The following is a 16,611-nucleotide window of genomic DNA, read 5'->3' as shown; positions in this document are numbered from 1 at the left end:
TTCTTATACGACATACAATGAATTCTATCCGAACATTCAAGGTAGAGAAAAAAAGACACTCACCCTGGGTGGTGGTGGCTGCCCATCGGCCGCACTCCACTGTCCAGAAGAAAGCCTCTCAACGTGATCGATGTCCAGGACGCAAAGCGAAGCTAGAGCAAGCCACAAAGTCGGTGTATGAAGACATTCGTTCGGATCTCGACTTTTCTCGTCCAGTCTTGTAAGGTTCAGTATATTTTCAGCTATCGCAGCCTTAGTTACAGCTGCCCAAGCTTCGGATATCTTACCCTAGTAAATTAAAATTGACGTAAGCAACAAGTCGTCGAAATTACTAGCAAGAATTTCCACTTCGTTTCACAATATCACTCACCACAGCCATATCTTTCAGCAATTGTATAATCACTTCAGCTAATTTTCTGGTCATACATCCTCTCAACCACCATCTCGAGCCAATATCATTCTTCGGATGAATACTCGTAGCCAGGGACACGGTCTGTAAGGCTTTACCACCATTTTCCTTCCCTTTCACTTTGACTTGAACAGTTAGCGCCTTTGCGATACAACTCAAAAAAACGTCGAGTATTCCTGGTTCGTGTTCATCGAACTCGTTAGATTGTATATGCCCTTTATTCGTAACGGACACTATGCTGAAATCAGCAGGAGGCAGGTGTTCGACGTTGACCACACTAGCAAGAGCCAACGGCTTGATCTCTGGTAACATTCTTCTCAGCAGTGACGTCACCTTCGAAGGAAAATAAAATGATAAGCATCTGCTTTCTCACATAGTGCTTGAAGGAAAGGATCACGTTCATCCCAATTGATGTTGGAATGCTGATCTTTACCTGTCTTTGTACTCGAGCAGATCCGGTGTGAAGTAAGCTCAACAAATCTCGCAGTAAACCGTATTGATGCGACAGATAATTTCTTCCTACTGCACTACCGCTCAACGCCAGAACCATTGACAGCATTTCAAAGCAATACGTATCTGCCGCCTTTGGTAAATCGCTGCCGTCGCTCATCAAGCTATTCACTGGAGTGGCGGAGCACAAGAGAGCCTCCCATTCCTCCCGAAGACGGGTTGCCTCCTTTCTAATAGCTTGAACTATATGAGCACAAACTTGTTTCTGCAGATGAGTAAGTTTACTTCTGCTGAATAAAATTCCGACCATGTGTTCACGAAGATCGTTACTCTCCTCCAAACCTTTGTTGGCAATGTCGACGGCTTCCATCGGTTGTTGCTGTTCCCCTTGTATCAATTTTCCAAATACCTAGATAAATTTCAAATTATTAGTTATAAATTTGCCAAGTAAGCACTAACATAAATGGTTTAACGATAATTTTATGAGATAAGCCAGATACAAACCTGTGCAGTTATCAAACGAAACACTTTCAATGTCTCAGCTTCGCAGTTCCTCTGTTGAATGGTCAATGCGCTATGTTGCTTGCCAATTTTCAGTGATTCACCTTCAATTTCTCCCAAAATTCGAATCTGCCTGAGTCTTAACGAATTGTCAGGACCTTTCAGTTCCAGTCGAACAACGACGTGTCTCATATCTAAAAAAAATATACCACACTCAAATATTTGTTCATTACTCGCGAAGCAAACGCGAGTTTTCACGAACTTTTAAATATCCAACACAATTACCTGCTACCGGACAGCTAACCCATCCAGCTGATCTACTTTCGACATCTACAGTCCTGAGTTTAAAAAGCTCGTCAACGTTTGGTCCTGATTGAAAAGTGACGCTTGAAACTTTATTCTGCAAAAGGTAAGTGATCATTTCAAAGTTAGCGTAGGTACAATTTGGTGGCGTTCTAAATTTTGTTCACACTATTTGTGCAACTTTTTAACTCGACTTGCTCCTTACCGCCAAATCTCTGCAGTTATCAATATGGATATAGATCATTCTAGGATAAGAATGTGCACCACAGAGTATAGTGATCGCCTTTGTTTTATTTTTGTCTTCATCACCAGATTCCCAAAACGTTTCGGTAGAATTATCTGTGAGACTGCCGATCATAGCTTGTCTACTCGATGCCTTAATCTCAACTCCACCCGTCAAATCTTTCAATGCTTCGACAGAGTTCGTAATGTGTTGCGAAAACATTGACTGATGACTCTCATGCATACTTATATTGATGTCTTCCTCTTCTTCCGAACGTGACAGAATTTTACTAATATTACTAAACACATGACTGCGATGCAAGAACATATGATCGGCAGGGGTAAATCTTATTCCCCAACATCTCACTGCCGCTTGCTGTAGGGGTGAGCCTGGAATTTGTGTGTAATGTAATGTAAGTCATTTCTTTGTAGTCAGAATTTGCCATATTTGTTGATTTTTGCTGCTTGAAATCCTTACCTGGCGGCGGTAGAAGCATTAAATCAGCAATGGTTTGTAATAAAGTGTGAAATGCGGCTGCAAGAGGATTGGCAGCCTCGCCAGCGATGACTAAATCACTTAGTGGATGTTCGCAGACGCCGATCATATCCTGTAATAAATGCAGAAGTAAATGCTGTGATGCGAATTTATCGCGTTGTGAATGACATCTCTTTTTTTGAATGGAATGTATTTTTGAATGAACTTACGTGATCCTCCCTTTTCTCAGTTCGATTATCGTCTTCACTGACGTCTAGCGTATCAGGTGTTACAGGTGTTAGAGCAGACAGAAACCACCATAGTAAATCGTGCAAACATATTGGCTGAGTAACGCTTCTGAGTAACCAGTTCAACGCTTGCATAGCATAAACACGACACGCAGCACGTCTCAATGCCTGCTTCATAGCAAGTTGAAGATATTGTAAATTATGTTGATGCAACACAAACGACATTACCGGTCTTCTCAGTATCTCTACTTTCACATTGTTCGCTGTTTCCGCTTGACTAGTCGATACTATTGCTGATTGGTCTATCGAAGGTACCAACTTCTGCAACGCTGCCGACGGGTAACACAGAAGCGAAGAACCAGCGTCTGTTTTAATAAAATTTGGTGGTGTTAGAATTCACAGCAGGATGAAGAAATTCATACATTCAGTTAGGAGAACTTGTGATTGGGTAACAAAACACCGATAATGATTACAAAAGTATTTATATTTCCTTTCACCTCATACCTGGTAAACGATGTTCGCTCCTAGAACCAAGTAACAAATCTTACTCTCGTTGTGATAAAAAAACAACTCACCGTTATTCATTTCACTGCTACTATTGTTTCTTTTCCGCATCATAACAACTCTCCCATCATTACTATTTCGTGCCCACGGAGCTCCAGTGGACATAGAAACTGACCTGTGAAACATTCCTCTGCCCTTGCCGCTGTCACTGTCACTATCGCTTACGGGACCTTCCGATAATGGCTGCAAGGATGAAGAAAAATGAGATATGAGTGAAAATTCTGTTTAATCTCATTTATAATCATGATTCTATTTTCAATATTCAATCACTTACCCTTCCAGTACTGCTATTAAACGAACCATTTCCCTCGTATGGATTATGCTGTCCGCTATGTCTCCTCAACGTTTCCTCGTAATATCTTTCATCATGGCTCTGGGAGTTGTTAATCCCAAGGGCTTGCAAACACTGAAATGGGCCGGTGGGAGGAAACGGTCCCGCTGGTTCAGGTGGACTATGATTTTCTGCTACAGAGGACAAAGTCTGCGACGGTCGTCGCTGCTGTTTCGGAATGCTCAAACCTGAGGCACTAGCCAAGTCGAGCAAGAACATTGCATTGTTTTTCATGACTATATGCGTTTCGTTTCTACTTGGACTATTGGTGGGAGAAAGAATCCTATTGATTGCTCCTTTCCTTCGAGTAACTCCACTGACAGATTTTTTACTCAGCTTACTTTTCTTAGTCTTCAAATACTTCTCTCGACAAGTATCGCATATCAAATACCAAGAGCTTGCACCAACTCCTCCATCTCCGCAATCACCTGCCCAACCGACGCAGTAGTTTCCTCCGCTATTGTACCCTTTTCCACCAGCATGCCAACCACAACCAGGATGCACCATTTTCATGTGATAGGTCACAGGGTGTGGAAACATCAGACCGCAGAGTTCACAAGTTGTTTCACGCTCAATACCGCACAAACTTTCCCCTGCATTTGCTTGTCCAGCTGGTTTCCATTCTTTTTTCTTCTTACTAGTCTTCTTCTCCTTGTCTCTCGACTTCTCTTCTTTCAAAGTTTTATCTGCGGACGATTTTTTCGCTAGACTTATCGTCTGCATATGCACTACGGGACTGTGGATCATATTCTGTTGATTTATGACCTGGAGACAATTGGTACTCAGCTCTTCCCAAAGAAACACCAGGCACTTCAAAGCCGGTGGCAATATCGCTACTGTGTGAAATTCTGGTAAGGCAGTTAACTTGCTCGCTTCACCTTCCTCTTTGATAATGTTTTCTTGCTTTTTCCGGCTTCGATTAGCATTAGCATTCGCCGCAGATCTGGTCAATGTTTCTAGTGTACTTGGTTGGATGTGCAAATAATTACCGGCGTTACTTACTTCAACAGAATGTCTTTGCCTTGCCTTTTGCTCCTTCGTCAATTCTTGTTTTTGCTTGTCATTAGATTGCACAACTGACTGCCTCGTCACCACAAGTGCACCCTGCTTTGGCAGGCTGGGATGAAACTTTAAAAAACTTGCGCAAGCCATGGCATCGTGCACTATACCTTCGTGCCACAAATAAGCGGCAAAAACTGCTCTCAAACACTCGGCTACCGACGGGCTGACAGCCTCTTTCACCTTTTCTTTGTTCAAATTTATTGCATGACTCGTACTAGGCATTTGGTGACTGTTGGCTGGTGACATGGCTCGTTTAAACCGCGTCTTCAAGCCCTTACTATGATCCTTGCGAGTCAATTTTGGAGAGAGACGTTCATCCTTAGTCCCTGAAGCCCCAATGCTGAAGTGACCCTTCATTGCTATTGTGGCGTTGTCAGGGCTGGTCTGAGTTTGGGCCTGTGACATCTTACGCGGACTTTCTTGAGAATCCTTCAAAGCGAGATAAAGTTAAAAATTAAAAATGTATACGACAAATGATTTTTTAATGCGCAACTCAGGCTTCACTTACAGCCTCTTTTCGCGGTGTGTCTGGTGGGCTAGCAATGCTATCCTCTGATCGCATGTGGATTGAACTACAGCTTGGACTCGGAGACAAATCTCGTGTGTTTGCTGTAATGCAGCTAACTCCACTTGGCGATTGCGACGGATCTCTGGTGAGACTGCTAACTAGTGCGCTGGTATCACTTTGAGTTGAACCACGACGATGAGATGTAGCAGAATCGACCGTTGCCCCAGACGCTACAAAATAAAAGAGTCGTATACTATTTTATAAATTTCATTCTCACACAATAATTCGTACAGAAATTTGAACCGAGCTTTGCAAAGATTGAGCTCATACTTAATTACTAAAAACTTATTCCACGAATACTGTAACTGTGCTGAAATACAAGGATTGTGTAGGAGTTTTTAAATCAATATAAACAAGCGGGAAAACTCTTAAATGTTTTTTACAGCCAAAAATTAAGTTGGAAATCAAATTCCAACTGGATGCATGTTTACTGTTACCATTTTCTCTCTGTATACTTTAAGCACAGAATTACAAGGAACGATTTAAGATGTTTTAGAGTTAGTTTTGCATGCTGATGTAATATACTGTGCAATACTGAACATGATATTATGGTAAAGCATAGTCTAACATCCCGTTCCATGTATCGCGTAACAGTAAAACTCCTTGTTAGTCGATTAGTTGACGTTAAGCTTTGTGTGAAACATAGGTTTATATCAGTTAGTGGTATAAAAACGTGTTAGTATCCTTACCTAACGGAGATATCCCGATACTTCGAGGGGAGCCGCAGAGCAGAGGGCTGCTGCCAGCACTGTCCCCCCCGCCTATCAAATTCCTCCCACCTGGCGAGTTTTTAATATTTGCAACATGTATCGGATTTTAATGGCAGTTTCGTGGCTTGAATATTGTTTCTCATATTACCGTAATCTTTATATTTATTAAACTTTATTCAAGTCACAAAAAATGTTAACTTACACGACTATGACTTAATTGCATTACTCAAAGCAGCAAGTACACAATACAGGATAATCATTCACAAATAGAGAACTTTGAACCCACATGCAGAAGAAAAATTTTCAAACAACGCTTATTAGTCGTAACAGTGTGAGATGATGCAGATGTTCTAACTTGAAGTTCATGTTCATATTACAATTTCGGATTAATCTCATATTGTTGCGACTTAAGTGGTTTCTTAGGAACATAAGCACTGAATACCTGGAATGTTAGCAGCGGGAGGAAAGAGGCAGTTGCCAGAACCAATTGGCTGTCGGCAGGACCCCGCTAAGACCAACACCACTAGATTGTTATAACTAAATCGTGTGATTGTGCTACTTGGCTGTTAAATGGTCTGATAAAAATGAGAAGCCTGAGAAATGTCTCAAAATACTTGAGGCATCGCAATAATTTCAGTTTATTACGATAGAAACACTGCAAAACCTAATTTCTTCAATGTGTTATTCCTATTCTTCAGACCGTGTTGAGAGATATATTTCCCCAGACACGTGTGCACTCCTCATCCAAATAACATAAGGATAAAAAAGTGACACTACTTTGATTCCGCTGTTAGTGTAAAATTCGTACAAGCGTCGAACTACATTGATACGGAGTTTAATCACCAGAAATAGAAGCTCATTATTTTCTGTCGCTAGTATGTTTATACACCAAGGTGCCCATTTCTAACATTATTTTCTCAATAAATTTGAAAGTGCGCGACGTTGACGAGTATCTATTAGTATTGAAAAAGTGTATATTTAACGTATGTTTCATGATTGTTGTGTCGACTGTGATGAGAACTAAATACGTACCAGGTATTGGGACTGGACTAGAAGAACGGCTGTGAATTCGTGGAGACCCACCTTGGGTATTTTTTGGAGAAGAACTTCTCGATGTTTTCCTTGGTGTTCCTGGAGGAGTCGATCCGTTACCATTGGTCCGACTTTCGCCTATAGCTTTTACCAGATCCTGCACCGCGACTGCGACATACTCTGGAATATCTCTGTAGACAAAAAAGTGTCGTCAAAATGTTTGAAAAATGTGATCGCAGCGTTATCCCTTATCTCTGTAAGTCACTCAACTTATGCACTTACTTTCCAGGCGATCCCTTCTTCTCTCCATGATTTTTGTCTTCACCCCGTAACCATTTTTGAAGCACACTAAATTTACCACCAACTTCTCGTTCCCTTTCTTTGGTCACTCGTTCCTTGGTGTGCGTTGTACTGAACTTTGGCGAGGCGTCGTTTTTCTCTGAAGTAAATCTATCGCTCCCTGAAATATACGAAAAATTCAATCATCGATCCGCTCAAACCATCATCATTGTATATCGTAATGTTTTACCTGGAGAATCATGTTGATTGTAAAGACCAAATAGGAATGGATTTATGTTGATTCCTTCCCTAGACCCGGCAGTTCCTGGGGTAAAATTTCGCGTTGTGAAGTTGAACCCTTCATTGCTGTCTGACGGTGTGGAAAAATCGAAGCCTATATTGTCATGCGAAAGCGAGGCATCAGGCATCGTCAGCTTTTTCTCTGCTTGGTTGTTCTCAAGCTCCTGTTCAATTTTCATATAAACAACGCCGTGCTTGTTCACAGCTAGTGACCAGGCCTCGTCTTCAGGATGAAAGCAATATTTGCTTGCCGCCTCGTCGTCCATCCGTACCCAGGTACCTTCGCTGTTAACGTGCTGAAAAATTTGTTCACATGACGCAACTCCAACAGTACACATCAATGAACAACTGAGTATGCACCATCAATACTAGAAACTTACGTATTCTTGAATAGTGATGCCGTTTCCAAGGGCCAGCATACCGACCGGAGGTGCTTTGAGGCTTGGCTTGCTACGAATGTTGTGACCGGAAGCTCCACACTTTACGACCACCATGCATTTCCCACTGTCGAAAGTGACGGTCTTTCGCCTGCTGAAATATGCCCGACGACTTCGTACATCAAGTTTCACGCTGATTTCGAGACCCCAAAGAAGTCGACAATAACAATAACTTACTCATCGGTGTGCTCCGGTCTCTTCCGCAAGATCGTTTCCTTTATCACTTGGTCCAGAATAGTTTTCGGCTCCTCGACGGGAAGCAACAGGGTCTTTCCCAGATGCTGATTGTACTGCAGACACCAGGCCTCGAGGTGCCCACTCTTGCAGTATTGCTTGATGGTTTCCGCGTTGAGACGCAGCCAGACACCGTCGTCGTTGTGCACCTGATACACAAAATGACCAAGAGTCAAACGACCACTTACAAGACTCAAGACAGAACCGGAAATCCATGGTTAAAATCATTTCTACGATTTCTCTAGGAATTTTAATGTCGTACATACATTCATGACAGGGTATGCATAATTTTCTCACAAAAACTCGCTAGATTTTCATTAAAATTTTAACAATTCTTTATGAAAAAGTACAGGCATATTTAAAATTCGAGAAATTCGTAGTGGTAGAAATTTTCACCAGGTAAGTAACAACCTTCATTGGATTAAACCCGCTCCCTTTACCTCATCTATAAAACCTATTGTATCATTCAGAAAGACGACGCTGATTTGTTCGCTCTGGAGAGAAGGATGCGCCCTGATCCTGAGCCCGGCGCTATTCTTTGCAACAAATTTCCTTAGTCTGCTCGGCTGGTGCTGAGGCTTCTTTACGATGTTCTGGGTCGGAGGTTGGATGCCTTGAGGTGGTTCCTTCACCTCGACCTTGTAATTCTGTAACAGGAGAGCAATTTCCGCGTAAACTTTACCTAGAAAACGACCCTTGCCCTTATTTTTCGAACCAATTTCACTCACATCCTCCATGCTGTACCCGTCCACAGTAACCATCAGAGAATACCAGCCAACGGAGGCTGGAGTCCAGGTCGCACTGTAGCTTCCATCGCCATTCGGTCTGACGAGCATGCTTTCGCTGGATCTCTTTACCGCTGGAGAGGTGAACCTCAGTTCTTCGAACGAGTAGTTCTGGTAGGCTTTCATGATCGTGATAGCGTAGAAGCACATTTTGTTATTGACAGTAACTTCGTAGGGAACGTCAAGGGTCGGCTGAGGGTGACCACCGAAAGTCATTGGGTCCGGTTGCGATACTCGACGCATTTTTCTGCCCTGGTCAGAGTCCGCGATGTCTTTTTTGTCGATGGGAACCGCCTTTACTTCGATCTGAAAGACGTTGGGAATTTTAGAGGGTGTGACAGGCATTTTTTACGGCATTTGGGTGGGTTAAAAGTAAGAATTCTCCCACCTTCAGGCCCGACACGTGAACCACTTCGCCGTATTGGTCCCTTGTAAGAACAGTGACGATCGCCGGCCATCCACATCTCATCTCGTCCCTTGAATAAAGAGCCTCGCATTTTGCAGGATCCACGAAGCTGTCCGGTTGCAACCATCGCGCTAAACGTCCTCCGCTTGTTCCGGCCGAGCAAGAAACGAAATCCCGCAAGAAGAGTCGCTCGTTCGAGTGGCAACTGAAACGCAAAAATTCAAACTGAATGAGATTTATTTTAATATAAAATCGAGTAGATCGCAAAGTTTCGGCATTAATTAGCGATTTTTGTTTCTTTGTTTATTTATTTTTTTTTGTCTTCTTCTTCTTCTTCATGTCTGTGATCAAAAAGAGCTGACCATGATTCCAGAAAGAAACAGTTAACGCAAAACTCCACTCCGCCTTATTTTTCTTCGCGACAATAATGTGTCCTTTACTCCTTTATTAAGCAACTACTTCCAAAGGTGAGTTGAACCGGATTAAAGAGCCCAACGACTGTGACAGAGTCTGAGTCGATTCCATAAACGGTGGAGTCTCAAGTTCGCAATATCTTGGATACATGAGTAAATACTTAGTGTACCAGCAGACTACAATACCGCGGTGACATCATATTACGCTTTTCTCATAACACCGGAAGTGGAGTTATCATTCGAAGACCAAACGACACGTTCGTATTAAAAGCAGATAAATTGATGATAAAATCGTTAAAACGAATGGGAAAAAAATAGGGAAAGAATAACAGTATACGATACATTAGGCAAGGTTTTGTTTGAAGAAACTTTGGTCTGATACTGCATGTCTAACAAAACGAGGGCTTCTCCCGTCAGGTCAGGGAACAGAATCACATTCTACACGTATTACTGCCATGAGCAACAGCAGCCAAGAAATGTTCACAAAGTCTGCTGAGCTCGGTTCGTTAAAACGAGTTTCATCGATGTCCCTAATTGGCGCGAATCCCTCGACATGTGTGGAGATGCTACCGGATTCTACTGACTCTGGGGTCGAGAATGATCGTCCAGCTGCAGGTCGATGGTCAGATCAGATCGTAGAATGCGCAAAACTCCTTCCTCGATGGACGATAATTTCTTAATTTTCGGTTTTGTTCTCTCGACGAAAGGACACATTGTAAGATTGGTCTTCACTTCTCTATTAATTTGGTCTTCTAGCTTGCTTCACGGTGTAGGTAAATTAGAAAAGAATCTTCTCAAGTTTTTCCCCATTTGATTGCAAAATTTTGGGTACATCGGACAGCCCAATTTTCAAACAGTCATATTTCGCCGTTGCATGTAAAGCAATATCAGTTTCGATGCGAGGCACAAACTGTAAGGCGTCAAGGCTGCATCCCGATATGGAAGACAATGCCAGGATGGCGGGGAAACAACTATCAGATTCCGAAGGCAGATAACGCGTGAAAGAGACAATCGATTACCGAGTATTCAATCCAGCTATTGAGCGCAAATAAAAGTGGTATTATCGTTGATCCCAGATAACACAAAGGCCGATTGCAAAGCACTCAAGACTGTCGCGATAAGCGTCTCAAAATAAAATTACAACACATGCACATATGTATATATATATATATATATTGCTTACAAACGTTTCAGAGGAATTTTCATCGCTTTTTTCAAGCCAGACGTAATCGATCAACATAGAGCGATAATCTCAAGTACCATGCGCTTAAGTAACGCTCCGAACTGCAACTATTATACAATTTTCTACTTCGGCTTGGGGTAACATATTTAATTTCTAGCATCGTAGAAAATATGGTCAACACGTGCGCGGGCAGGTGTCAGCTCTTTGCAGCGGAAATCCGTACATCGAATGAGGAAAAAAAAACCAAGGAGAAGAAAAAGAAGAAAGGAAATGAAAAGCTTCCGTATTCTTACCGTTGAGTGAGAAATCTTTGTTTGAAAATTATATAACACATACAAGAAAAACAATTTGAACTGTTTTCATGATTTTAGCCTGCAAAGATTCCGATCACCTGTTAATTGCTTTTGTACACTCCAATGTGAAGGATTGTTATTCAATTATCATAATGTATCAAGCTTTTGTACTTCTCACTTTTTATTTGATATTCGATAAAATTCATACTACGTATCGTCTACACGGTCTGTTAAGAAGAAAAAAAAAATCCCCTTAGAACTATTCAAATATTCACAAGAGAAAAGAGACCTAGAATGAAACAAAAAAATAAAAATACAAAATAAAAACAGGAAATCGATCGAAATTTCTTTCCAGATCAATAAAAATAAAATCAATCAGCGATAATTAATATAGTACCCAAATAATGAAATTTTTTAAACTACTTTGTTAAATCAATTTGAAAAAACGGCACGTGATCGTTCTCGAAGAGCATCGATCAGATGGCAAACACCTGTTGCTGGAAAAGCCACCCCCTCACCATTCTGTGCACCCGGCTAACAAGACTCGTTGAATGAAAAAGGTGTAGAGATTTTCCGTACACATTGAGATAAACTTAAATTAGTTAAAATTGTGCGATCAATGTGCTTCTACCACAACAGACACGAGCATTATGGTGTATTGGAATTTCCGCAATTGTCGGACACTTGTTTTAAAGATAACAAGCAACATTGTCACGGTCTGCAAAACTTGTCCGAACTTGTACACCACAAACGTGATGCAACCCACCAACGACGACGACGACACGACAGTGTAATTCACGTATGTGTGTGTGTATGTGTGTGTGTGTGTGCAATGGTAATGGTCTGTTGCGCCCGTCGTTTCGTATCATAGACGCGTTTTTGTGGGTGTAAAATAACACGACGAACCTGCGACAGCGTACATGCATGAATGTGTGTATTTGTGTGTTAGCTGGTGTAACGGAGGCATAGCCAAAGGGCATAGTGGGGGTAGAAACACGCTTGCAACTCGATTTCTCACCAGTTACAATCCGGCTATCGTCACGCGTGTTTCACCGATAGCCGAGCGAGTGTTCCGAGAGAGGATCGGGAATAAGCGTGATTTTTGTAAAAAAAATAAAATAAAAAAATCGATAGATAAAGTAAAAACAATTTCGCAATATCGCGGGTCGACGAGTGTTGGCTGTTTTTTTTTTTTTTTCTTCATCAATTTTAATTATTCTCATTATTTCACTCTCGATAAGTCTTATCTAATTAAATATATACATATATATATGTATACGATATAATTTATACGGTAGTAAACGAACGGTTTTAGCGATCGATATACGTATAAACAGTCGAGAATGAAACACAGCCGCTGATTGTTCGCCATGTGTTCCGACGACGATACTCTGGGCTTATTTTATCCACGTATTTGTGCAATTAATTGAATACCGAGGAATGAGAAAAAAGAAAAGAATGTGAACAAGGAACGAGGTCGCGCAGGATTTTGACGTATCTGTAATAAGAAGTTGAGCGTATGGATTGGAATTGCGATAAGTACCTAATGGAAAGATGAATCGGTATTTTATGAGATCGAATGTCTTACGATTTATAATACCGAGATGTGATAGTATTGAAAAGAAATTTGTGCGAATTTACGTCGTGTAAATAAAAGAAAACCGTCCATTGTGAAAGTTGTGTATTTTTTTTTTTTCAATTTTTTGTTCCAAACAGGAATAAATTATCCAAGTGTTTTTTTTATAATATGTAATAACCGATTGATCAGCAATTAAGTGATGCGTGTGATTTAAAACAGTGTAAAAGTAATAAGCTCAGATTCCATTTCTAAATATCCATACCGTGGAAGGATTTATTATTTAAAAGAGAGAGAGAGAGAGAGAGAAAAAAAGTAAAGCCAACGGAGGAATCGAATTTAAGAATAAAATGCTTGCAGTAATTATTGCGTGGCTGCAGAAAGAGGCGGAGAGCTTTCGAACAAGTTCGATAGTTTGATTATCCGCAAAATCATTCTGCATAGCTGTTCGTGTGGTGCGCGCGTGTGTGTGTGTGTGTTTGTTGGATAAAAATCAATCCTATTAAACACTAATCAACCGCTGTGTGTTGTTGTATTTTTTCTCCTTAATCTCGGTAATATAAAATCAGTAAATCGTAAAAATGATGATCAGTGATGGAAGAAAATCTCTCTGTGCCTGTAATAATGATGATCGTGGAATACAGTGGTGTCGTCGGATTGTCGCATTCGCAGTGATATTGTTCGTGATAAATTTGCCAAAAAATATCAACAGCCAAAATCCACCGCCGGTCGGAATATGCGCAATCGACGGTTGCAACTGCACCGTCGTTGTGCGAAAATGGATTAACGTCAAATGCGTGTTCAACAGCGACAAGGTGTGTCTTTTTCTTCAATTTTCATTTCGTTTCTCAATTCCACCGTCTTTGATTTTTTCCCATTATTTTTTCCTTATCCACACGGACATCCGTTACTTTACGACTCGCGATTGTGCGCCTATTATTTTTTATAACCGTAAAATCCAGCCTGCACTCTATGACGTTATATTTTAAGAGCTATAAAGAGATGCGGTTCAACGACCCACACCGACAATGCATGTGCAACCCAATTACCTAATTATCCCTCAACCTTTCCCCCCTCCCTCCCTCCCTCCCTCCCTGCCTTAGGCACAGTTGTTAACAACAATTTGCAAAATTGTGTATATATATATATATATATATATATAAGGTACATATAAATAAACTGAACTTTACAGAAAAACTTTCCCTGCATTTAAATATATATTTTCGAACAACGAGTGGCTAGAAATTATATTCCGAATAATTGTAACCGAAAATTTTTATACTTTTTCACGAGTTTTTTTTTTTTTTTTACGAATTTGTAATACGTAAATGCGATTTTAACCGTACGTTGAAAGAAATCGAAAAAAAAAAATGAATAAAAAAAATAAGATAAAATAAAGTGAAAGATGTACAATTTAATTAGCATAGAGATTATGGTTAACGTGAACGAACGCACGAAGATCAGATCGGGCAATGATGAAGTTCCGAGGATGAAGGGATGCGTGTGTGTAATAAAATTCGATGGAAGGCCAAAAGGCTGGGCAGGACGCAGGTAGGATGGGATAGGATAGTGGATGGATGGACGGACGGACGGACAGGTGGGTATATAATACACGTTCCACTTGCTGCATCAGGTTCTGCATCGATGCTCACCGACCGACTCGATTTTCCCGCCTCTAACGACGAACACAAACGCAAATCCGTCGCACCCCAAGTGCCTAGGCGTAGTATATATTATACCTGGTGGGAGTCAAGAGACATCCTCGTGGCAAGACGACTCACCCGATATAAATAACGCGAAAAATAACAGTCAGCCGCAGCATTTTATGCCACGCACCATCTTTCCCAAGCATATCTTATTCCTCTTGAAATATAACGTCTTCGACATATCTCCCTTCTCCTTCCCTTCTCTCTTTCTTTCTTTCTTTCTGTCTATCTATCTATCGTCTTACTTGTACCAGGAATCGACGAGAGTATCGACGACGCGTGGAGAAATTAAATAATTAAATAAAATTTCACTGAAATTCACCTCATCAAAGTCACAGTAATCAATCGATAATTCGCACCTTTGTGACTTTACGAAATTTATAGTAAACGATTTTGAAATTAATACACTAACCAATTCCTCATGAAAGTCATGAGAAAATTGAGCCCAGTAATAAGTTTTTTTTTTTTTTTTACTTCAACGCATCGTGAGAAAAACAAGTCGAAAGACGCTGCCGACAATTAGATGGGAGGGGAGCGAGGAGGGGAGGGGGGGGGGGAGGGGGGCTGTTTCGGTTCTTAAGCAATGCTTGTTTTACTTATACAGAGTAACTTTCACAAGGACTTTGAAAGGATTGAGAACAACTTCGAATGTATCTCTGCGGCACTGATCCAATCCAATCCAATCTCGTATAGCAGCAACCAGATTGAATATCAATATACATAACGGATGATCACAAACATCGGATGATTATAATATGTACACGGATCTATGGATCTTTGGTACGATGATTACTATAGGTATAAGCATTTGCAAAGAAGAAGAACGAGATTTTTTGTATTTCCTGCTGTACGGAGGAACTTTTTTCCTCTTTTGAAAAGATTTGCTCAATCATTGTGACGCGATGTCAAGATTGTATCTCTTTGGAAAATATTCAGCCGCGGCTCTAGCAAACGTAGGAGAACATCTCTGAGGATAAATCTTTTCATATTTCATGTACCGTAGGTGTATACCTACGGTTAGCAGTGATACGTGCGTGAGATTCTTAAACGCGATGCATTTTGAATGAAAATTGCATCCAGGGTCTGAACTTCAGTGCATTTATAGGCGTGTGCTTCAGGATTGTGTGAATGAAGATTGAAGAACCTAGCGAAGCGGCGTAATATTATTTTCTCTTCATTTTCGTACCCGTTAACTTCATAAAGATGAAGTTAGAAACGTTAACTTAACGGAACGTAATCTATTGAATCGATGTTCAAGTTTCGAACGACTTTCAATGAGTTAATTTTTCGAAATATGAACATTTTTTATTTGTTATGATTCACTAGCTGAATTCCAGACAATCCTAAGGATAGAAAGTAACGATTTTAACTCTACTAACTTCAACCTCATCAAAGTTCTCCGCAATTTTCAACAACGAGAAAAACGAAGCTGAAATTTTTTCTCACTTTATATGATTATTATTGTTGTTATTTACTCGCTTACATGAATCTATTTAAGATATAGTAAAACGTCGCAGAAGCGACGTGCAGTACAGAGACTTAATACTTCCGGTTCACAGTTACAATACAGCCGACACTTCCTAATCAAATCATACAGTCAATGATCTAGTGATTCCACGCAATGCAACCCGCACGTCGTCTCTGCATGTGAGTTCACACGTCGACGCATCATCCATCCATTTAAATATCAACGTGACATATATATATATATATATGCTATACAGCTTCGAACTTATCACGTGCAGTGTCGTCGTATCATTAATTTCATTTGAACTCACAATCGGTCGACGATTCTTTCAGGTTTTATTGCGATCTTTTTTATAACGCTAGAATATAACATTATGAAGGAAAAGTAATAATTACCGAATGAATTTAAATGTGCGTTAAATAGTGTTAGCTTTTGTCCTGAATAATTTAAGCTGTGAAAAATTTCTCTCCTTGTTGACTTTACTATTGTTACTTTCGTTTGTACAATTTTAAGAAACGCCCACGCTTAGGTATAAATCATAAATTCCGTATGTATACCTCATGGCCTGCACGCAAGGCTCGTTGCTGTTACACACACAGGTTCTTCCGCTGAATAAAACAACTTCCGGTCAAAGGGGTCAGCCCGTTAAAAGATGC

The 16,611-nt window shown here is 40.7% G+C and overlaps 2 protein-coding genes across 2 annotated transcripts in view; one reads left to right on the top strand and one right to left on the bottom strand.

The window, feature by feature from the left end:
* Positions 1-16,611, bottom strand: part of LOC124404320 (E3 ubiquitin-protein ligase MYCBP2) — a 164,111-nt gene that overhangs the window by 2,207 nt on the left and 145,293 nt on the right. Inside the window, exons 30-50 of the mRNA XM_046878355.1 lie at positions 9,299-9,521; positions 8,854-9,216; positions 8,566-8,772; positions 8,069-8,274; positions 7,835-7,985; positions 7,405-7,750; positions 7,158-7,335; positions 6,876-7,066; positions 6,286-6,351; positions 5,823-5,912; positions 5,074-5,303; positions 3,447-4,994; positions 3,184-3,355; positions 2,591-2,973; positions 2,364-2,493; positions 1,869-2,275; positions 1,646-1,760; positions 1,364-1,554; positions 843-1,268; positions 371-742; positions 64-288 (exon numbers count right to left, since the gene is read on the bottom strand). Of these exons, the coding sequence (XP_046734311.1) occupies positions 64-288; positions 371-742; positions 843-1,268; positions 1,364-1,554; positions 1,646-1,760; positions 1,869-2,275; positions 2,364-2,493; positions 2,591-2,973; positions 3,184-3,355; positions 3,447-4,994; positions 5,074-5,303; positions 5,823-5,912; positions 6,286-6,351; positions 6,876-7,066; positions 7,158-7,335; positions 7,405-7,750; positions 7,835-7,985; positions 8,069-8,274; positions 8,566-8,772; positions 8,854-9,216; positions 9,299-9,521 (6,220 nt within the window). The remainder of the gene's footprint in view (positions 1-63; positions 289-370; positions 743-842; positions 1,269-1,363; positions 1,555-1,645; positions 1,761-1,868; positions 2,276-2,363; positions 2,494-2,590; positions 2,974-3,183; positions 3,356-3,446; positions 4,995-5,073; positions 5,304-5,822; positions 5,913-6,285; positions 6,352-6,875; positions 7,067-7,157; positions 7,336-7,404; positions 7,751-7,834; positions 7,986-8,068; positions 8,275-8,565; positions 8,773-8,853; positions 9,217-9,298; positions 9,522-16,611) is intronic.
* Positions 1-16,611, top strand: part of LOC124404328 — a 32,106-nt gene that overhangs the window by 2,314 nt on the left and 13,181 nt on the right. Inside the window, exon 2 of the mRNA XM_046878374.1 lies at positions 13,350-13,596. Within this exon, the coding sequence (XP_046734330.1) occupies positions 13,363-13,596 (234 nt within the window). The 5' untranslated portion in view covers positions 13,350-13,362. The remainder of the gene's footprint in view (positions 1-13,349; positions 13,597-16,611) is intronic.

The sequence above is a fragment of the Diprion similis genome, chromosome 3, assembly GCF_021155765.1.
Source record: "Diprion similis isolate iyDipSimi1 chromosome 3, iyDipSimi1.1, whole genome shotgun sequence".
Taxonomy (NCBI): Eukaryota; Metazoa; Arthropoda; class Insecta; order Hymenoptera; family Diprionidae; genus Diprion; species Diprion similis.
Note: the sequence above shows the minus strand (reverse complement) of the source record. Positions and strands in the feature narration are given on the sequence as shown.